Source organism: Lethenteron reissneri, chromosome 46 (genome assembly GCF_015708825.2).
Source record: "Lethenteron reissneri isolate LAM-NWPU_2019-01 chromosome 46, ASM1570882v1, whole genome shotgun sequence".
Classification (NCBI taxonomy): domain Eukaryota; kingdom Metazoa; phylum Chordata; class Hyperoartia; order Petromyzontiformes; family Petromyzontidae; genus Lethenteron; species Lethenteron reissneri.
This window is the reverse complement of record NC_083824.1, coordinates 1,905,409-1,928,513: the sequence shown is the minus strand read 5'-3', so window position 1 is coordinate 1,928,513 and position 23,105 is coordinate 1,905,409. Positions and strand designations below refer to the sequence as shown.

Sequence of the window (23,105 nt, the reverse complement as noted above, 5' to 3'; positions counted from 1 at the left end):
TCCCGAGTATGTACTGAGGCATTTGAAGATATTAACAAAAATACTCACTTGTCAACAAAGAAAAAAATATCCCAAGTTGGTGATATTTCAGGAAATGTCCGTTCTTAAGATATGGTTTTGTTATGGAATAATCCAGGCCCATTCTCGAACACAAGCAGGCGAACTGCTCACTGTGAGAGTTCCAAGTGCGAACTTCTTCATGCCTTAACGAAATAACACCAACGGGCAACTTGCGGAACACACGTTTGAAACCGAATTGATAACAGCGCATAGGGCCCAGCAAGTTTATTTGAAGCCACATTCACTTTAACTGTGACAACTTCCATCTCACAGAGGCGAGACCTGCACCGACAAACTGGCACGCGCGGTGCCCCAGGCAACCAGCGTGCACCTCGTGCTCACCACCAAGCTTGCTCGTGTTCACCACCAGGACGGAAATTGTACTCAACCACCTCCGTAAAAAGTGGGGTCTGGCTGGTGGGCTGGCTGGTGGGCGATGGTGCAACCGGAGTGCATTATAAAGGGTTAGCAAACAGCATTATCAGCCGTTTCTCACGATTACATTGGCCAAAGGCTGCCGGAGTGGGCAGGATGCAGCAGCAACATCCCCTCCCCCCATACTCCTGTGTCACAGCCAGCATTGATTTTCACACAAAGCGATGATGCATGGGAGAGCTCAGGCTTACACAAAACGGCACGGTAGAAATATACACCCACAGGGATGCGTATATCTAACGATAATAACAAAATAATGTAGAGCCCTTAGTGAATTAAGTGTTGGAACAGGGCCTTCAATGCTGAACAGGTCGTGGGGGTCAATTGTCCATCATTAACGATGCTGGTTAGTGTGGGTTGGTGAAGACGGGCGAGCATAGACGTAGGAGCATAGAAGTACACAACAATGGATTTTGTTGAAATGCCCTCTTTGGCCCAACAGGTAGCCAAGCACCCCATTTGACAGCCCTGTTTGTTTGTGTTCCAAGCATTATCCAGGCTCAACATTTCTTGGCTTCTGAAATTGGGCAAATACATCCCTAATATAATAAATGTGGTACGCAACACAAGTGAAATTATTCAAATGAACTAATCCCGCTCTTCACCTGCACATTTTTACTACAAATTCACTGCATCTGTACATATGTTCAACTTCTTTCGCACCGTACATAGCCAACCGTTTTGCTTCCGATGCAAACATTATTTCACTCGGCAAGCACGGTGTGACAAGTCTCATTCCATGGGCCACATTGAAGGGATTAAATATCAAATAAGGCCAAGCATGTGCGGAGAGAAGGCAGTGTACACTGAAGCCAACGAAGCCAGATGCCAAAGACATAAGCGCTAACACAAACGTCACTGCTGCCAGCGCCAAGGTCTGCTGGCAACTCCGCTGTAATATTGGGCCAGCAGTTTTTCACCATCGCTATCACCGAGTGCTGTGTACAGTTTCCACGCAATATTGCACCGGCCAAACACAAGCAAAGCGGCGTGAGGCGGCCGCGCGAAATGCCACACGTCCGCACAAACACTGAACGGTCCTGGGGAAAGGGGCTTTGAATTGCCCGCTCTGCACCTGCAGAGATATTCTTATCTTCCCCCAAGTGTTAAAATAAAATGCGGGTGGTGGCCGTGGTTCCACCGTGACCCACGCGGGGCGCGCAACGCAAACACCGCAAAGAATGTGGCCCCAAGAAGCGGCCACCACAGGTCACGACCAGGCGCTGGGTGGACCTGCCAGCTGAGCTGTAACAGCAATAAAAAGAACAGAAATGTAAAAGTGCTTCGTGGATTTATTGTTCGCTGTTGCACTGTACGGCCTAATGTGTTTTCGGGGTTGTCCCGTGTGTTGTGTGCGACACGGAGTCCGACGTTTAACTCCACGTTCCGAGAGCTTCTTTAGGAAATGATTTTGTTAGTGAAGCTATCCAGCAGAATGGCACAGAACGTCGGACACCACTCCAAACGACATGCGGTAGAATCCGAAAATGCATCGCGGAAAATAATAGCGCGGCAGTGCTTAGATTTTTTTCTCCAGTGCGGCTTCGCGAAATCTAAAAACACGATGAGCTGTCCAGCACTGGGACGTTTGGTCAAATCTAAATGCATTATCCTGCATGTTCCATCCGCGATGGAGGAGTGTACTCGAGCCATTCATGGATTGGCCACGGCCTGCACGTTACGTACTTTTGTTTAAACATTGCAATGCGCGAGGACACCGTAGAAAACTCCCTCTTACGAGGCAATAACTCTCAACACGTGTGCGCACAGATCACCCTGCGTGCTGTGCTGCCACGATGGCCACCAATCTGTGTCAGCCAACAACAGCATCGACGCTTCTTCCTGGACCCCCACCCAAACCCACCCATACCACCACCTCGCAAGACCGCTGGATCACAGAACATCCTACGCCGCAGCAGCGGGTGGCGTCCGCACGGAGAGAGAGGGGGCAGCAGCAGCAGCAGATGGTCCCACGCGTCACGAAGTAAATGGGTCGCGGTGATGCGACGGGGGGGGGGGGGACGAAGCTGCCAAGCGGCCTTGTTTGGCCCCAGCTGTTTGCTTTACAGGCGGCGGGGGCAAAGCTGTCTGCGCAAGTAAATGGGCAAAACGCGACGTTTCTAACCCGCGTGCCTGGCAAGAATCGCGTCTTGCCAATCCAGCGAGGCGGGCTTAACAGAATGCGTGTGTTGATAAGTACGTGCCTCAACGCTAATTGGATTGGAAGGTGGAAATCATGTGCTGAGCTTCCCCTAGGTCGACTCACCCTCAAATGAGTACCTTGTGCGGTGTAAACATCGCCACTGGAGAGACAAAGACGGCCGGCGTGGTGCTGGCCACCCACCCCATCGTTAAAACTCAGTTCCGGCCGTCATAGGTGCTCGCTAACAGCACTTGCCCCTAAAGTCTGTTGAGGCTATACGGGGGATCTTTGTCTTGTGCTTGGACGCTAAATGAAAGGAGGAAGTTACGAAGCGAAATGTCGGCACTGCGCTGTTTTATTGCGCTTCGTCGACCTTAAAACACGACCACGGCAGTGGCGATGGCGGTCACGCCCGTGTTGTGCACAGAATACAACTGTCCGGTTGAGAAGCTGCTCATTTTGAGCCGCAACAGTGTCCGAGACGGTGATACCAATGTACACATCTGTCGGCGGATGATGACACGGATGATATCGATGATATCGATGATGAGGCTGTAATATGGGAGGCCTCATGCACAGCGCACTTACCGGATAGCACACCGACTAACACCTGGTCAATGCCGACCACCACCGGCGTGCGGAGTCGGTTAGTGATATCACAACTCACCTAACTAAAACTACACAGTACTATTCACCATCTCTCCAGAGCGACTAAAGCGACGCTTAAGACACATTTCACAAATTGAGGAACAAACAAATATTAACGTGCGGCCCTTTTGCCAATCCAGTTGGTGATTTGTGGTTGTTTACCCACACTTCATCACGCCGACGGCTCGGCCAGGGTTTGTGGAAGGAGGTCCCAGGGTTTGTGGAAGAAGGTCCCAGGGTTTGTGAAAGGAGGTCCCAGAGTTTGTGGAGGAAGGTCCCAGGGTTTGTGGAGGAAGGTCCCAGGGTTTGTGGAAGGAGGTCCCAGGGTTTGTGGAAGGAGGTCCCAGGGTTTGTGGAAGGAGGTCCCAGGGTTTGTGGAAGGAGGTCCCAGGGTTTGTGGAAGGAGGTCCCAGGGTTTGTGGAAGGAGGTCCCAGAGTTTGTAGAGGAAGGTCCCAGGGTTTGTGGAAGGAGGTCCCAGAGTTTGTGGAGGAAGGTCCCAGGGTTTGTGGAGGAAGGTCCCAGGGTTCGTGGAAGGAGGTCCCAGGGTTTGTGAAAGGAGGTCCCAGGGTTTGTGAAAGGAGGTCCCAGAGTTTGTGGAGGAAGGTCCCAGGGTTTGTGGAGGAAGGTCCCAGGGTTTGTGGAAGGAGGTCCCAGAGTTTGTGGAAGGAGGTCCCAGGGTTTGTGGAAGGAGGTCCCAGAGTTTGTGGAGGAATGTCCCAGGGTTTGTGAAAGGAGGTCCCAGGGTTTGTGGAAGGAGGTCCCAGAGTTTGTGGAGGAAGGTCCCAGGGTTTGTGGAGGAAGGTCCCAGGGTTTGTGGAAGGAGGTCCCAGGGTTTGTGGAGGAAGGTCCCAGGGTTTGTGGAGGAAGGTCCCAGGGTTTGTGGAAGGAGGTCCCAGGGTTTGTGGAGGAAGGTCCCAGGGTTTGTGGAGGAAGGTCCCAGGGTTTGTGGAGGAAGGTCCCAGGGTTCGTGGAAGGAGGTCCCAGGGTTTGTGGATAAAGGTCCCAGGGTTTGTGGAGGAAGGTCCCAGGGTTTGTGGAGGAAGGTCCCAGGGTTTGTGGAGGAAGGTCCCAGGGTTTGTGGAGGAAGGTCCCAGGGTTTGTGGAGGAAGGTCCCAGGGTTTGTGGAGGAAGGTCCCAGGGTTTGTGGAGGAAGGTCCCAGGGTTTGTGAAAGGAGGTCCCAGGGTTTGTGAAAGGAGGTCCCAGGGTTTGTGGAGGAAGGTCCCAGGGTTTGTGGAGGAAGGTCCCAGGGTTTGTGGAGGAAGGTCCCAGGGTTTGTGAAAGGAGGTCCCAGGGTTTGTGAAAGGAGGTCCCAGGGTTTGTGAAAGGAGGTCCCAGGGTTTGTGAAAGGAGGTCCCAGGGTTTGTGGAAGGAGGTCCCAGGGTTTGTGGAGGAAGGTCCCAGGGTTTGTGGAGGAAGGTCCCAGGGTTTGTGAAAGGAGGTCCCAGGGTTTGTGAAAGGAGGTCCCAGGGTTTGTGAAAGGAGGTCCCAGGGTTTGTGGAAGGAGGTCCCAGGGTTTGTGGAAGGAGGTCCCAGGGTTTGTGGAGGAAGGTCCCAGGGTTTGTGGAGGAAGGTCCCAGGGTTTGTGGAGGAAGGTCCCAGGGTTTGTGAAAGGAGGTCCCAGGGTTTGTGAAAGGAGGTCCCAGGGTTTGTGAAAGGAGGTCCCAGGGTTTGTGGAGGAAGGTCCCAGGGTTTGTGAAAGGAGGTCCCAGGGTTTGTGAAAGGAGGTCCCAGGGTTTGTGAAAGGAGGTCCCAGGGTTTGTGAAAGGAGGTCCCAGGGTTTGTGGAGGAAGGTCCCAGGGTTTGTGAAAGGAGGTCCCAGGGTTTGTGAAAGGAGGTCCCAGGGTTTGTGAAAGGAGGTCCCAGGGTTTGTGGAGGAAGGTCCCAGGCGCACAGCGAGTCGCGAACTTCAGCAGAGAACCCAAAGTCGCGTCCGCGCTGCGCGGCGCGCACGTCAACACGGCGGCCACGTGCGGCGTGGCGCCTGGGAACTTACAACTTCCGACTCTTGCAGACGACGTCGCATTGTCGAGGGAGACGATGGAGCAGCGTGTGATACTAGCTATGGGGTACGAGGCAAGAGTGTGCACGCTGCTGTATAATGAAACAGCCCGAGTGTTTACTGCCGTGGCGGTGCGACGACCATCCTCACCGCCGTGCAGGTCTCCGGCCATCGCGCCGTCCCCTCCTCCCTCCACGGCGCCTCAGAGCAGCGGCGATGCCGTCAACCGACTTGCTCGCACAGAATGAGGCACTTTCATGAAACGGAAGCCGAGTCGATCGTACAAATGATGAGGACGACGACGACGACGAGAATAATTAGCGGCGAAGTGCGCCGCCGACTAAACGAGCCTCCTCCTCCTCCTGCTCCTGCCCGCCGCTCTTAACGAGAACTCTGCCTAGCGAAGATCCTTCGCGCTCATGGCAATCAAAGCCTCGCTCGCGCCGGACGGGGACGAGACGCGTCTGTAGCGGCGATCGACTCGAACAACTTTGAGCAAGAAGCTGGAACGGGGAACGGGGAGCGCCGAACGAGTCGGCGCAGCTGGGCCGACACGGACTCGCTGACGGGCGCGTTTAATTTCCCAGTCAGCTTAGACGGAGCCTGCCCTGGGGACGCCTCTGATTGGCCGCGCTCCTCTCGGTGTGGCCCGGGCCGAGCCAATCGTCTACGCGGGCGCGACGCCCCCCTGGGCACGCGGACCAATCGGAAGCCCGCGCTGCGCGGGGGCGCGCCCATGCGCTGTACGGAATGTGGAAGGCTGGCTCTGCAGGCCCCGTCGGGCCCCCCGCCTGCGCCTGGAACTCGGCCGGGTTCGAGGGCCACTGCCAGGCCGCGAGGGCGGCAGAAGCCCAAGGTGGCGTTAGGGAGTCGAGGTCGACTGATTACCAAGGGATAAAGTTTTATTTTCGCTTGTGCGGGTTGCGTTTTACTTCCACGGCGATATCGTGTTGTGATAATACGCCTCAAGAATGAACATACTTTGTGAGTTTAACTTTGCCACGCGCGTCATCATTTAAATGCTCGGCACGTGAGTGCGGTGAAGCCAGGTAAAAGTTACGTTGAAAAATAAATACGGGTCAAGTTACACCTGAAGAATGTATTAGTTTAATATGTCATTGATAAGAGTCGTTCAGTCAAGCCACTGTGGGCATAGGAAGTAAGGGTCCCACTATTATTTTAACTCTGTACATTTTATTTTGCCAGGTAACACCCACTAAGCTACGTAGCTCTTATTTAAAAGCGACCTGGCCACAAATGATAGCTCAACGAAGATGGCCTATCATCAAGTGGAAATTGATAGCAGCCAAATACTCTAAACGCGTGATGATTCTACATGTGGAGGGAAAACCCGGAGGACCCGGAGAAAAATCCATACGACCATGGGTAGAGAGAGACACGCAAACTCCAAATATACAGCAGCAGGCGTCAGGGTCGAACCCACGACCTCCTGTAGACCAGGTGAGGTCGGTAACATTGTCACCGTGGTCCTGTGGGTTGACCCTTGCTCTACACGGATAAGACGTGGTGGGGGGGGGGGGGCATAGGTGTACACTACAACAATATGTCTTGCTGTACTTCTCTCTGCTACCCACGTTGCCCCCCGTCACCTGTAACGCCTGTTATGCATGGTGGCCACCTATCGAAACACTTCGGGAGGGATTTAAATATCCTACGATTCTGAGATTTGACGAGGTCAAGCGGTATTCCGGGGCATTTGGTCACTGGCTTAAAACATGAAATTCACGCAAATGCACACCAATATATGAATGTTAACAAGTTGAATGATATTTAGATTCAGTTTATTTTGCAACAGCATATTTTCAAAATAGCAAACACTTTGTCACTTTCGACGCCACAGACATATTGGTGGTCAGAGCTGATATGCCGGTGGTCGGAGCTGACATGGTGGTGGTCAGAGTGGACATGATGGTGGACAAAGTTCATAACAGGTGACGTTTTGGTGGTGCACTTATGTGTACCTCTAAGGCATAAAACAATTGAAATATAATATAGCACCGTAAATGAGTACATACATTTCACACATACATATACTATATAATGGACAGCACAACAAATGTGAATACATTATTGTATTTATACATAAATGGCATATACATAATTATTTTGATTACAACTTCGGGTCTCTACCGGGAGGGGTCATCATTCACAGAAATTGCAATATGCTTGGAGCTTTATTAAATTATACATATTGTTTGGCTTTGAATCTTTGTGCTCATGATACAGTAACTGTCAAGGACTTGCCAGATGTAAATGGCTGCAATCTAGAGCTAGATTATTTTGTCACACCAAATCCCAACTAGCACCATAAGTTTGTTAACACGTTATCCACACAGTGCTCTGAAAAACCAACAAGTTTCCAGACATGTTCAGTGCAGTGACACTAAAAGGGCCCTCCCTGCCAGCCACACTCCACCCACGTGCAGTCCTTTGAGCTCAGCTTGGAGATGGGGGGGGGTCATTGTATCCCCCGCTCAGCCAACCTCGGCACAAGAGACTGTGTGTGGTTTGGAAAATTGTACACGTTGTTTCGTTCACGATCAAATGTCAGTCTTTTAACATGAAGTATATAGAATACAATAAGCAGAACAGCTGACAGTAAAGCACGACTTGAGATACTTGTACAAAGTCTAAGTTGAGTATTCGTTTTTGATTTTCGATGAAAAAAAAAATTGTCCCTGACTCGGAACTTTATGAAATTCTATTATTTTGGACTTTGAATTATCGACTAGTTAAAGACAGATTGGATTTCTGCAGACAATACAGTGTATGTGGATGATAAAATATGATGCTACTGTTTGGCTCTATTATTTATCTCATGTTAAACACGTGCTCAATGCCATGGCACGGTTGCACCTCGTGAACACATCGAGCACATTTCAACTTTTGCCTGCGGCTATTACGGCACTTTTGAGGCAACTGCATGGACGAGGGACTGCATGTGAGCTGCCAAATTAAACCCACAATAAGCCATGCTCTGCAGGCATGGGGTAGCAAATGATATATTTTAAAATTATAAAAAGAACAGCGGACAAGACAAACCTTCCCTAACCCGCATAGTCTCACGTCTGTCAGTGCATGTGGCTCCAGTTCGAGAAGGCTACGAAAACTTATTTTCAGGCTTTTCACTTCCAGGTGACGCTCGCAGGTCGTGAACAACTACTCGGCATTCTGAAGTTCAGAGTATTATAATATATAATACAGCACCGGTGTGTGGATTCCAATAGACCGAGCCTCCTCCTGGGAAGCTGTATGGATGTCAATGCAGTTGTGTCTGATGGAGGGCGTTCTGATCAAGTCACTGCCATCGCATTCGTTTCGCCTGCTCTACCTAGCCTGCTCACATTACCCAAGAGTGGAAACTCCAGGATGAAGGCTGCCACCTCCTCAAACCGGAACCACGAGCCACAGCTGCTCACGCCCTTGCCACCGACGACAATCAATTAGCACCATCCTCCCCCAGCCTCGCGATCGGACTCGGTGCCACCGCTCGGCAGCTCGCGGCGCCGTCAGTCCGCGGCCTCTCTGTTGTGTGTGTGTCTGCAACTGCCGTGGTGGTGCTCGTGGAGGCGATGGCGGTGATTGTGGTGGCGAGAGGCCTTGCGCGGCCGCGTTCTGTCTGGAGCACGGCGAAGGCGCCGTCGGGGGGCCGACCGTTCCTTCCGCCCACGTCTGTGATCTGCGTGCGAACGTTGGAACGAGCAGAGGAGGGGGGGGAGAATCACGTGCCAAGCAGTTAGCGGCAGATGAAGGCATCATGGGAATTTGGTGCACGGTCGCCGATGGTCGGATCGCCCGGAATGTGCCCGGTCTCGTCAAATGTTCGGACGCTAAGAAAGCTTGGGCTTGGGTAGTGTTTGCTTGGGTGACCACTGCTTATAGAACAGCTGTCGTAGGCTGCAGCGAGGCTACGTTGTGGTCAATAGAGGGACAGAGCAGCAAAGAAAAACATCATACACCATGCTCTGGCATGTATGCTCCCCACCTTCACCATCCTGTGATTGAGCACTTATCCACAGAAAATGCAGTTATTAGGCCACTTTGGAGATACCTTTTTTGCCAGTATCAAAGTATGAAAAATAAGAATAGGTTTTACCCTTTCTGACAATAAAACAGGTGTTAAGACGTTCAAACACCAAATAGAAACCTTTTGCAAGGAGTGATGTCTGCATTAACCACACAAGTACGTGTGGTTAATGCAGACATGATTCATGTGTAAAACCTATTCTTATTTTTTAACAATTTGGAGGGGGTTTGTTTGGCTATGATTGGAGGTTGGTTTTGTTTTACCAGGTGAAAACTCAAGAGACCAGAATAGTCTAATTGTCAAGAGTGACCTGGGGCATTAGACTGCCATTAAGGGTCAATGATTGCCATGTATAATTCCAAATTGGGGGGGTATTTTTTTCGAATTTGGTAAATTTGGACCCATGAAGCCAGCACGCAATGGGCCTACTCTTGTCAGGGGATCTTTAACACTCACCACTCACTGTGAAGCAGCCGGCACGTTGTATTGTGATAGTACACACACCGCAGCATTAACCAGGGCAACCGCTGGAATCGAACCGCGAACCTCTCAAAGTGCTCCCACCAAGGACGCGTCACCGCACAAATGATTGCCCCTTGTCAATTTGGGTGAAATGGTTGTTCCGATCGATTGTTACATGACCTAAACATTTAGCTGCCAGTTACATAAAACACCGCAAGTGAAAATACTCATTCGTTAACATTGACTTAGATTGGAGAGTAAGAGATGTGTTAATATCAGTGTTATGTAAGCCAAGGGCTAAGTCCCCGACGCACTGTGAAGAGATGTTAACTACCTCGCCTGGTATACAGGAGGGGGTTTGATCCTGACCCTGACACCTGCTGTATATTTGGAGTTTGCGTGTCCCTCTACCCATGGTCGCGTGGATTTTTTTCCGGGTGCTCCGGTTTTCCCCTCCACATTAAGAATCAGCATCATGCGTTTAAAGTATTTGGCTGCAATAAATTCCCACACGATGATAAGCCACTTGGTTGAGCTATCATTTGTGATTGCGAAGTCGCTTCTGAAAAAGGTCCGTATAGCTTAGTGGGCTTTAACTGGTAAAATAAAAATACTCTTTGGTTCTTTCGGTAAAGTCACGTAGGTAGAATAAATAATAGATCACGACGTTTCGATCGCAACACAAGCAATCGTCATCAGGTGGGACAATCACAGCGAGAAGAAACTGCTGAAGTAGGCGAGAGATCTGCCGTGGCACGAGGTTGTATAGTAGTGTATAGTGTAGTGTATATAGTGTATAGTGTAGTGTTTAGTGTAGTGTATAGTGTAGTATATAGTAGTGTATAGTGTAGTGTATATAGTGTATAGTGTAGTGTATAGTGTAGTGTATAGTAGTGTATAGTGTAGTGTATAGTAGTGTATAGTGTAGTGTATAGTAGTGTATAGTGTAGTGTATAGTAGTGTATAGTGTAGTGTATAGTGTAGTGTATAGTGTAGTGTTTAGTGTAGTGTATAGTAGTGTATAGTAGTGTATAGTGTAGTGTATACTGTAGTGTATAGTAGGCCTCGGCAGTAGGGGGGGAAGGAGAGTATGGATTCCTGCAGTCACGAAAGCTTCAAATCAAAATAAACACAGTTAAGTTTACACAATACGCGGTTTTGTTTCGTTTTTGTTTCGTTTTACAACCACAGTACCCCCCCCCCCCCGCCCCGGACATGCACGAGCATGGATCGGGCAGGAAAGGGCGGCCTTCCAGCCACGTGGCCCTGGCAGCCTGCACCAACTCACACGGTACATAAAGAAATAAGCTGGCGAAACGCCTGCTTCATATCTCTCTCTCCCTGCACGTAGGAAAAAACACAAAGGTCAGCCACGGCCTTCTGGGAGTGCATCATTTCAACACCATTGGTTCAACGCGAAGTAAACTGCGCACCACGTCTTGACAATCAGTGTCTTATCAGCAGAGGCAGGCTTGCTTGAACTCATGGCTGGTCAACTGCCAGATGTGTCTAGCTAAGGACTCCGTATCTGTTAAACAAGGGTCCTCGGTTGCCGCGAAACTATAATACAGGAATTGAAAACCGTGATGATTGAATACTGTGAATAGGCGCAGCATTTGCTGCAACAGGTAGACAGACTCCTTCGTTTACAATAAACCCACTCATTGGAATGGCGATGACGATGATTGTGTTGGTAGTTTATCATCGGTGACGGCGGTGGTTGTAAATCATATGAATGGTAATGATGATAATAATATGAATGCGATGTTTACCCAACTAAACCTCACAGAGTCTCAATTACTTTTTTTTTAATCAAATGTACTGGAACACTATGTTGGTTTAATTTTATTTGTGAGTATTTAGAATGCAGGAGGTAATTGGAGTACCTGGAAATAATCCGCACGTATGTGGCGGTGACATTCAGCAGTAGTGCAATGCCATCTCCCGGGGTCACCTCGCAGCCCCTGGCCCAAAGAACTTGGCAATCCCAAGTTGCCGAGTCGTCGCACCGACTTAGCTTCCGAGTTGGGGTGCAGTTTGGGCTATTTGGTAGTAAATTATCATAGTTATGATGGTGAAGTTGACCGTGATAGCAATATGCAATGATCCTGAGCAAATCACACGAAGCAACGATGACAAATAATCTCCATTATAGCCTTTAGGAGTCTGGTGGACCAAGTGCTGTTGGCGAGCACCTATTGAAGCCGGCAACGGCACAGGAGGGGGTGGGTCGCCAACACCACGCCCGGCCGCCTTTGTCTCCCTAGTGGCGGCAATGTTTACACAGCGCACTCGGTACTTCTTCGAAGGCTGAGTCGACTTAGGGGAGGCCTAGGACCGGTTCAGATAATCGTCACTGGTGTTGACCGTGACCGGGAATCGAACTTGGGTCGTCGGGTTCGTATCGCAGCGCCCTAACCACTGCACCACCGCTCCCCACTGTTAGTGATACACACACTCACACACGCATCCACCCACCGGGCTCTTTCTTGCAGGTGGAGGTGAATAGGTACGAGCAAGACACATCGTTCCACTTGCCGCCCTCATGCCAGATCATCACCACGCAGTTCTCGCCGCCTGGTGCTGCCCCGTCCGGCTGCTCAGACCGCCAGCTCTCGTAGACCTCACAGACACATAGACACACAGACGAGACACAGACGAGACACACGCACGTGTTCATTGCATGTTGGTGGGCAGAGCTCAAAATAGGTGTCATATTGGCAGGTTTTAATTTCCCACTGAAGGAGCTGATAGGCCGGAAACGTGGCACGTGACTGGTAGCCACAGCCAAAGAAAGAGGAACACTCTTTCACTATTATCTATTTTTATTTGACCAGATAATGAGCTATATACGAAGTGGCTTATCATGCGGAAATTCATAGCAGCCAAATACTCTAAACGCGTGTTTCTAATTGTGGAGGAAAAGTCCAGAGAACCCGGAGAAAAATCCACGCGACCGCAAGGATAACACTCAAACTCTAAATATACAACAGGCGTCAGGGTCGGGATCAAACCCACAATCTCCTGTATACCAGGCGAGGTAGTTAACATATCGAATGGTATGCCGTGCGCGTAAATATTTTGTGGGTCACTGACCTGCACACACCTGGCTGAATTTCTATCGTGCATATTCTAAGTCAGTGTAATTATTGTGAACTTGGAACGCGCTGCCCAGTACTCGCTCAGCCTCGCAGAGGGAGAACGACTCACAGGGGTGCCAGGAAGAGCCACAAACGGGAAGGCAGCAGCCAAGTGGTGAGCTGGCGCCAAACTCCCCTCCGCCCAAGCTCTGCGGTCCTCTCTCTATCAAGGTGCTAGCAGCCAATGAATGAGCGTACTTCTATAGCCGGTGTTCTTCCGAAGGCTCTGACATCATTGACCTCTACGCATATCACTCCCCTCTCTACTCGCCACTGTCCCAATTGCTCTCCCTTGCCGACCCTGCCATACAGGGCGCTCTACTGCCTCCTCCCCCACGCTCTGTGCTGATACCTCCTTGAACTTAAGATCCTCCCACGCCACACCCCCTACTGCTGGGCCAGGGGGTCAGCAATGAAAAGAACAAGAAGAGCCATTTTCTTCGAATTCGGTCAAATAAACCTCAATATTTCAAGAGCCGCAATGCACTCTGGTGAACACGAGAGGGATCCTTAATAAATAACGTCACGAAGCAGTACTTAAAGAGCCAGTTGCCGACTGCTGTGCCAGACTAATCACCATACCCGTTCATAATCCATACCGTGTACCTGTGGGACTCTGCCTTCTTTATGCTCCATACTGCCAGACTCTGGAATTCATTACCCACCTCTATCTGATGACTGTGAAAAGTTTTCAGTCTAATGTCAACTCCTTACCGCTCCTGACTCTAGTCCTGCTGCCTGTGATTCCTTTCATGACAGGTGCAAGACCTTTCGTCAGTAACTCTTCCGATAAAGGAAGGCTATTCGCGGCTGATCGTCACACGTACGACTCGAGGCCACAACTGCGCCCCCCGGCGCACTTACGCCTCTGAATGGCGATGCCGTCGCATCTTTCTCCTCCGCTCTAAAGCAGGAGCAGTTGGCGGTACCCCCCCCCCCCCCCGTGCGATAACCCCCAAAGCCGGAGGCGAACCGTGGGGCCCCGGCGCAAACTGGCTCGGTGGCATGAGCGGCGGCCGCTAGGCTTGGCGGTTTCGGCCTACCAGCGGAAGGCCGTCGCTCCACACGAAATCGCGCTCAACCGCCCGGTCGTTGAGTCCAATCCACTGGTAGTCATCGGCGAGACCTGGGAGAGGATTAACCAGAAGGACACTCTCAGCGACGACCGTGCACTCGCCGTTGTCTCCTGCGTGCTCGTGCGGGCAGCGCCGCTGCCGGGCCCAATGAGTAACCGGACAATCAAATGACAGCTCCGCTACAATGGAGGAGAGGTCATCGATTGGTGGCCGACAACTTGCGGTGATTAAACAACAAAATTAGGGCACGCAATTTACCAGATTAATGTTAGAAACTAGTGGAATTGTTCAACATAATGAATCAAACCATTTTTAACTGCAGCTCGGTTAGAATTGAGAAGAGGTCATGGATTGGTTACTTGCGAACAGCAAATGCGTGGTATTTTAAAAGAGCACAGCATTTTCCAGGTTGATGTTATAAATGATGAGTGGAGTTGTTTAAATCTATGAATCAAACCAGTGTGATAAGCTATGTGTATGACGTGACAACAGCTCTGTATTGGATGGCTCCAGGCATTCTGTATTTAATGATACAAGGCTTTTGTGTTGGATTAGACTTAAGTTTTGCATCAGATGGGTCAAAGATATCCCATTGGCCATGTTTAGTGTGGCTGGTTTGTCAATGGCCACTTTCACATGAGGCTGGATTATCTACTAACCTGTAAAGCAATGACGAAGCCAGTGTTCTTTACTACCGTTCAGAGGGGGGCCACTTTCGCCGATAAGACATCATCAGTGTGAGGGCCGCCACACATGTGAAACCATTGTTGGGTTTGACAGCAGCACGATGATGGGGGGTGTTCTCTCACATGTTGTGTGTTGCCGGGGGCCGCACGTCAGGGGCCGCACTAAAGGCTGCCAGTGGCCCACGGGCCTTGCAATGAAGAACATTGGACTAACCTCTCAAGCACAAGAACCGCAATACTACATTTATTATTGAATCTGAAGCTGAATCCATCACAGGCTGCACCGGTGGAGGGCTGCACCGGCCAGACAGAAGCTGCTTGGGCATGCGGTGGCTGGGCATGCGGGATATGTGACCCAGCCAAGGCAGCCTCGCTTGCCGGAGGAACTCACTGACGGGAATTTGGATGGTGGCGTGGGGGGGAGTTAGGGGGGAGGGTCAGAGGTAGGGGGTTCGGGGGGTGCGGCCACACCGGTGATGAAGGCGTGCTCCTCGGGCGAGTTGATGCTGGCGAGGTGAGCCCCGCGGGCACGGCAGCCGGCCTCTGCCTCCGCCCAGGAGCGGCGGCGCCCCTCGTGACGGTAGCACTGCGAGCGGAACTTGCGCCACCCGGCGGGGCAGCTCGCAGAGTCTGCGGTGGGCACACGCGCGGGCAGATGCAGACGTGCACGCGCGCGGGCACGCGCACGCAAGCGCGACCACATGGGACGCAGATATAATTAGCCAAATTAGAAAATGATCCTGCAAATCACTCAATTGGGATTGTACATAGAAATCATCACCCCCACCCCCCCTTACTACGAAAACTTGCCAGGACCTTCCTGAAAAAGAGCCGTGAGACTCGGTGAGGCTTTTCCTGGGTTAAGCGGAATGCATTTTACGCAGACACGCATGCGTAATGTGCACAAGCGTAGACACAGCTATGCACGGCAACGTGCATGCACACGCGGACAGATACAAGCACAAGCATGCACGGAGGCACACAAAGATAGATTCCCACACACACAGAAAGGCAAAAAACACAGCAAAATACAAAGGATCCCCCGTATAGCCTGAGCATATTGTTGGGACAAGTGCTGTTAGCGAGCACCCATGAATGCTGGCACGGCACACTAGGCAGTGGGTGGCCAGCACCACGCCCGACCGCCTTATATATAGATATTTACACACCGCACCAAGGTTCTCATTTGAGGCTGAGTCGACCTAGGGGAGGCCTAGGACCGGTTCAGATAATCGTCACTGGTGTTGGCCATGAGTAGGAATCAAACTTGGGTCGCCTGGTTCGTAGCGCAGCGTGGCGCTAACCGCTCCCCAGACATGCGCGCGCGTGCACACACAACAACAACCACCATTCCCCAATAAGTGGCGGTGACGTCACCACGACGCTTGTGCCAGGCTATGTGCACCTTGAGGCCACGTGAAGTGTCGAACGCCCGCTGACAGGAGGTCACGGGGCAGACCCAGGTGCCACTGGTGGACTGACTGAGATGAGTGGCTGATGCACCACCTGTGCCCCTACTGTGCCAACTTGCTGTGCTTTAGCCACCCGGCGCTCCGCTCGTTGTTGTGAGCGTCGCTTCTCCGCCCTCCGTTGTTGTTGGAGGGCGACTGCCTCCAACTGCCCAGTAGCGTCCTTCACGAGCCTCCTCCACAGAGGCCGATCTTGACACCGCTGGTACCAGTCATCGGCAACTCCACTCAGCTCCACATCCTCCTGTTCATCTCTTCTCTAGCCCGTGCCGCGTCCATTTAGCCACCTCGATCCGGCCGAACAAAAGCTGTTTAGGCATGCGGTGGCTGGGCATGTGGGCTACATGGCCCAGCCAACGCAGCCTTGCCTGCTGGAGGATTTCACCGATGGGACTTTGTCCAGATCTTTCAAGGATTTGTGAGCTCCTCACACAATCCAGCCTGGTTAAACCCAGTATGGGTCGTAGGCAAGCCAGCCTAAATGTTTCTAACCAGCGAAGATGTTCCATTAGAGGGGTCTTCATTTCGCAAGCGTATAGAAGGGAGGGAATGACTGTGGCCGAGAAGACCTGAAGCTTCGTGCGGAGCGACAGACCAGGTAGCTTCCACACAGCGTTACGCAAGATAATGCCACTCGACTGATTCGGAGTGAGACCTCTGCTGTTAAACCGGAGCCAGTCGTAAGCACACTGCCCAGATATGAGAAACTCTCCACAACTGCCTCATCACCAATTGGGAGTTGTGGGAGTGGAGTGTCCGATGGTACAAAATACCCTGACAGGTGCTTAGTTTTGGTGGGGCTGATGGTAAGGCCCCACCTCTTTAGTGGCAAGCTCCAGGTTTAGCAGCAGCACCTCCAACTCCTCCTCTGAGTGAGCAGCGATTACCAGATCATCGGCATACATAACATGGTTGAGCAATAGGGAGCCATCCCTTGACCGCACCCGGGCATAGATCAGCCTCCCATTATATCTGTACCAGATGTAAATTCCTCCGGTACAGCTATTGAAGGCCTCACGAACTACGTGGTTAAAATAGATGTTAAATAATGTGGGAGCCAGAGGACATCCCTGTCGCACCCCAAGGTGTACAGCGAATGGCTCCGACTCCCGGCCACGTAGTTTTACCCGGGCCCGCTCACCATCATGAAGGTCTTTAATGATCGTGAGCAGAGGGAAGAAAAACCCAGAGCCCAGGCCTACTGATGGTATCATAGGCCTTGACCAGGTCAATAAAGCAGAGATGTAGATTTTGTTGGAATTCCCTACACCTCTGCTGTAGCAGACGGACAGAAAATATGGCATCCGTGCAGGACCACCCTTTCCTGAAACCACATTGAGGCTCTGCAAGCCTCTCCTCAGCGTGCCTAGCAAGGCGATGTTGAGTAATCCTTGCCAGGATCTTTCCCGGCACATTGAGGAGTGAGATGCCCCTGTAGTTGTCACGGTCTTTGCGGTCCTCCTTCTTAAAGAGGGGGACCACCAGGGTATCTTTCCAGTTCTGCAGAACCCGTCTAGTGGTCCAGACTGTTGTTATGATGTAATGTAGGGCAGTCTGTGCACAAACGCCACTCAGCATTTCGCTTGGGAGATCATCTCTGCCCGGTGCCTTTCCTGGTCTCAGACTCTGGATCGCCTTTAGTACTGGCACCTCAGCCAGCCAGCCACAGGGGGTGACTTCAAATATTTGGGGCACTGCAGCCTCAGCAGGGTCATCCCCACTTTGTCCCGTGATGTTTACCATGTCGAGGGATTTCCCCTCCCTCAGGACTTCACAGAAATGCTCAGCAAATCTGCAAACCTGTTCCTGGGGGTCGGATATTGGATCACCTTTTTTCCCCCTAATGATGGTAATAGGTGTGGCGCTGCAGGTTACTTTTTTGATGGGGGTTAAATAGGGATTTGTGATCGCGGGCCATTGAGGCAGACTCCATCTCCACAGCAACCCGCATCCACCACCCATCCTTGCAGCGCCTCACGGCTCTCCAAACCTCCGAGCGAAGGCTGCGGTAAGCCCCCTCATTCTCTGACGTGGGAATGCTGTAGATGATTAGAGTGGGCCTGTCGCTTTTTCTCAACTATCCTGAACACCTTCTCTGTCAGCCAGGGTCTCTGGGGAGGTCTGTACCGTGCACCCAAAGCAGCCATTGCAGCTGCATGAGTTATAGTCCTAAACCTCGCCTATTTCCCCTCGACATCTGGAGGAGTGGGGGACGATGCCAACCCCAGCCGCAAGCGATGATGAAATTCTCACTTGCAACTTTCATTAGCTACCTGAGACCAGGCCACCTTAGGTTGGAATGGGGTCCTGGGTGCTTTATTGACCTGTCAAGGACATGGGCCCGCATCCGCTGATCCGTCACTATGTAGTCCAGCAGATGTTCTTGCTTGGACCCGGCATGCATCCATGATGTTGTGTGGATGCACTGATGCCGGAGCCGCGTGTTGGTAATTACAAGCCCCAGCCGCAAGCGATGATGACAGAAATCTAGCAGCCTCCTACCGTTGTTATTGAGCTGATCTGGCCCATGCCTTCCAATCACTCCAGACCAGGTGCCAGCATCATGACCAACTCGGGCATTGAAGTCACTCAACAAGATGACTCTATCCCGAGGGGGGCACTTTAGCCAGCAACTGTGACAGGAGGTCATAGAAGGCATCTGACTCATCGGCCTTGCCTGCATCCCTCCACGGATGTTCGTCTTCGGTGGGGGCATAAGTAACCACGACCACCACTCCTCGCCTCTGGTTGATGGGAAGGCGAGCCCAAAGCAGCCTGCGGCTTACAGATTCCCACACCTCACCACCACGCTCCCACGCCCCCTTCATTCTTTTGTTCAGAAGAAGAGCCACACCCTGTTGCTTAGAAGTCTTCTGCCCCAAGTAGAGGGCTGTCCACCCCTCATGGTGGCAGGAGCCAGAGCCGGTCCACCGGACCTCCTGAATGCCACAGAGGTCCAGGCGGTATCCGTCCAGCTCCCGACAGAGGAATGGTAGCCTCTCCTCCGCAGTGAGCGTTCGAACATTCCATGTGGCCACACGTAGTGCTTTTTGTTGTTTCTGGAGGAGCCCCGAGGGTAAAGATTAAATCTCCTGGCTCCGCCAAATGGGGTTTGGCCAGGAGACGTCATAGACGCCTGTCCCCCCGGGGCCTCCGGCACAAGCACACACAAAGACAAAGATCCCCCGTATAGCCTTAACAGACTGTAGGGGCAAGTGCTGTTAGCGAGCACCTATGAAAGCCGGAACGGTACACGAACGAGGGGGTGGGTGGCCAGCACCACGCCCGACCGCCTTTGTCTCCCCAGTGGCGATGTTTACACACCGCACCAGGTACTCATTTAAGGCTAAGTCGACCTAGGGGAGGCCCAGGACCGGTTCAGATAATCGTCACTGGTGTTAGCCGTGAGCGAGAATCGAACCCGGGTCGCCAGGTTCATAGCGCAGCGCGCTAACCGCTACACTACCGCTCCCCATACAAGCACACACAGACACACAGACACAAGCACACAGAGACACAGACACACAACGGGGAAGGCTCTAAATCCGCCTCTGGCTGTCATCGCCACGACGGCGATGTCGACGATGAGGTCCCAGGACCGTACCGAGCTCGCAGAGTCGGCCGTGGTAGCTGGGCAGGCAGAGGCAGCTGAAGGTGGGGGCTCCCCCCGGGGACTCCACGCACGTGCCCCCGTTACGGCACGGCTCCGGCAGACACTGGTCCACGTCTAGGTCACGTGCCCGCCATCCCGCGCACAGACAAAACACAAAGAGTCCTTTCCTCGTTCGCTATGCATGCAGGGCTGTTGCGGGGAAATGTTGTTAGCGAGCACCTATTAGGGGCGGCCCGCTGCACGAGGAAGTGGTGCAGGGATTTGAAAACAAAAAAAGGCCTGGCCGCCTTTGTCTCCCTATTTATACATTTTACAGGTATTAGTTTCGGGCTAAGTCGACCTAGATAATTGCCATTGACATTGGCCGTGGCTGGCAATCGAACTAACCACTGCGCCATCTCCCCCCCCACACACGCAGATAACAACAGCTGCTGCTGTTCTTCCACAGTAGCGGTAACGTCACCACAGCGCTTGTGCCAGGCTATGTGCACTGTGAGGCCACGTGAAGTGTCGAATGCTTGCTGGCAGGTTCATGGCACAGACCAGGTGTAATGGGACGACTGCCTGTGATGACTGACTGGCAGGTGCCCCACCTGTGATGACCGACTGACTGACTGACTGGTGCATCACCTGTGATGACTGCCTGGCTTGTGCCCCACCTGTGCTCCCCACTGTGCCAACTCGCCGTGTTTTATCCGCCCAGCGCTCCTCTCGTTGTTGTGAGTGACGCAGACACACACACGAAGTAATAAACAAAAAGAAAGATTTCCCTATTTTGTCTTCACACCCATTATACAACAAGAAATAGTTTGTATACCCTACATTGAAGGCAGTCCTCGACTTACAAACGGATCTTGGGAACCAATTAGGTTCGTAAGCTGAGAACTGCCCGTGCTGTTTTAGCTTATCCATATTTGTATTTTATCCACACCATCTCTCTCTCCCACTGTTATACCCCAGATAGTGGAGGGTTGGTTTAAAACTTTGAGAAAGGATGAAACGCAAACAGAAAAGAAACAAAAGTTGGCTGGCGTTGGTGGAGCGTTGGGTGGAGCGGTGGTGGAGCGTTGTCTGCCCGGAGATGCGGAGAGGCACTCACCGATCTCACAGGAGTCTCCGGTGAACCCCGGTGGACACTCGCACACAAAGAGGTCCCCGCGGGGGGAGCACGAGCCCCCGTTCTGGCACGGGGATGCAGCACAAGGCCCCGGGTTCCCTGCACCAAAGACAAACATCCCCGTGTAGCCTTAACAGAGTTTTGGGGCAAACGCTGTTTGTGAGCACCTATGAAGGCCAGCACAGCACACGAGGGGGTGGGTGGCCAGCACCACGTCCGGCCGCCTTTGGCTCCCGAGTGGGGATGTTTACACACCGCACCAGGTACTCATTTGAGGCTGAGTCGATCTAGGGGACTCAGCCTCATATGTTGTTGCTCGTGTTGGCTGTGAGCGGGAATCAAACTCAGGTCGCCGGGATTGTAGCGCTAACCCGCCACACCACCGTCCCCCCACAACACAAAAACAAAGATCCCCCGTATAGCCTTAACAGCCTGTTGGGGCAAGTGCTGTTAGCGAGCACAAAACGCACACACACACACGCACCTTCAGGCACGATGGGCTGCCCCTGGTCTGGAACTTCAGCTGCCGAGTCCGCTTGTGGGAACACGTGCCCCCCATGGAACACGTTCCCCCCATGGAACACGTGCCCCCCATGGAACACGTGACCCCCATGGTGCTGTGGCGCCAGCGCCCAGGGGTGGAGCCCGCTGAGCCAGGCCCAAGGTGCACCCTGGTGGGGCGGCCACGGCGAGCCTGGCGTGTTCGGGCGACGCGGCCGAGGCTGGTGGTTGACGCTCGGCGGGAGCATGTTGTCCAGGTAACGCTGGCGGGCCACCTCCGCACCGTTCACCTCGAAGAGGCTGCCGCCACCGCCCTTCACCAGGGACGTCCCGGTGGCGCTCGGGGCCCTCGTGGGCATCCGTGTCGCCGCAGTCGCTCTCGCCGTGGTCGCCGTGGTCGCCGTGGGCAGGGTGGCCGCCGTGGTCGCCGTGGGCAGGGTGGCCGGGCTCTTCTGGACGCTCGCCAGCACGACCGCCGCCAACGTCCTCTTCGACGCGGTCAACTTCTCCGTAAACCTGGTCGACTTCGTCAGAGTGGTCAACCTCTTCTTCAACCTGGTCAACTTCTTGATAAACATGGTCAACCTCTTCCCCAATCTGTTCAACATCTCCATCAACATCATCAACCTCTTCAGATACACTTTCAGTGTCTACATGGTCCACATCTCCATCGACATGATCACCTTCATCAACGTGTTCAGTGTCTACGTGGTCAACTTCTCCATCGACATGGTCAACTTCTTCATCAACATGTTCAGTGTCTATGTGGTCCACATCTCCATCGACATGGTCAACTTCATCAACGTGTTCAGTGTCTACGTGGTCAACTTCTCCATCGACATGGTCAACTTCTTCATCAACATGTTCAGTGTCTATGTGGTCAACTTCTCCATCAACATGATCACCTTCATCAACGTGTTCAGTGTCTATGTGGTCAACTTCTCCATCGACATGGTCAACTTCTTCATCAACATGTTCAGTGTCTATGTGGTCAACTTCTCCATCAACATGATCACCTTCATCAACGTGTTCAGTGTCTATGTGGTCAACTTCTCCATCGACATGATCACCTTCATCAACGTGTTCAGTGTCTATGTGGTCAACTTCTCCATCGACATGGTCAACTTCTTCATCAACGTGTTTAGTGTCTATGTGGTCAACTTCTCCATCGACATGGTCAACTTCTTCATCAACATGCTCGGTGTCTATGTGGTCAACTTCTCCATCAACATCGCCACCGTCTACATGGTCGCCATCACCGTTGACACCAATGCCAGACCCGCCAAGGTCCTCGCAGTTGATATTGCCGCATTCCACTTCACCGTGATCCTCGTTGCCATCGTCACCATTGCCATGGTCACCATCGCCACGTTCACCTTCTCCATGGTCCTCATCGTCACAATCAATTTCACCGTCAGCATCAACACCACGATCGTCTCCTTCGATGTCACCACCACCGCCGTCGCCATAACCACCGTAATCACAGTCGATGCCACCGTCGGGACCTGCATCGCCGTGCTCCTCGTCTCCATGGGCACCGGTGTCGCCGGGTGCAGGTGTGGTGGGTACAGCACACCTGTGCATGGGTGGGGAAGTCACGGGCGGTGTGGGGTCTGCCGAAGTGAGCCGGGTGTCCTCCACAGGTGGGATAGAGTCTTCCTCAGGCGAAATGTATTCTAACTCAGGTGAGATGTGTTCTGGCTCAG

The 23,105-nt window shown here is 52.3% G+C and overlaps 2 protein-coding genes across 4 annotated transcripts in view; both read right to left on the bottom strand.

The window, feature by feature from the left end:
- The window catches only part of LOC133354243 (endoplasmic reticulum aminopeptidase 1-like), a 39,735-nt gene extending 33,873 nt beyond the window's left edge, over nt 1–5,862 (bottom strand). For all 3 annotated transcript variants that reach the window (XM_061570939.1, XM_061570941.1, XM_061570940.1), the window contains exon 1: nt 5,438–5,862. In XM_061570939.1, coding sequence (XP_061426923.1) covers nt 5,438–5,459 — 22 coding nt within the window. In that variant the 5' untranslated portion in view covers nt 5,460–5,862. The remainder of the gene's footprint in view (nt 1–5,437) is intronic.
- A 1,220-nt stretch (nt 5,863–7,082) lies between these two features.
- Nucleotides 7,083–21,977, bottom strand: LOC133354042 (neurocan core protein-like). Its single transcript, XM_061570589.1, has 7 exons — nt 21,383–21,977; nt 20,881–20,997; nt 19,773–19,895; nt 15,171–15,329; nt 13,981–14,063; nt 12,276–12,420; nt 7,083–8,987 (listed from the first exon to the last, which is right to left on the bottom strand). Exons 1-7 carry the CDS (start codon nt 21,975–21,977, stop codon nt 8,818–8,820), a joined length of 1,392 nt encoding a protein of 463 aa, XP_061426573.1. The 3' UTR covers nt 7,083–8,817.
- Nucleotides 21,978–23,105: the final 1,128 nt, after the last annotated feature.

Coding starts and splice junctions, on each gene's coding strand:
- LOC133354042 (XM_061570589.1), bottom strand. CDS start 21,977: ATGTTTATCAAGAAGTTGACCAGGTTGAAGAAGAGGTTGACCACTCTG. Junction 20,998..21,382: donor GCAGCCCATCGTGCCTGAAG/GTGCGTGTGTGT, acceptor TCTTTGGTGCAG/GGAACCCGGGGCCTTGTGCT. Junction 19,896..20,880: donor CGGAGACTCCTGTGAGATCG/GTGAGTGCCTCT, acceptor CACGTGACCTAG/ACGTGGACCAGTGTCTGCCG.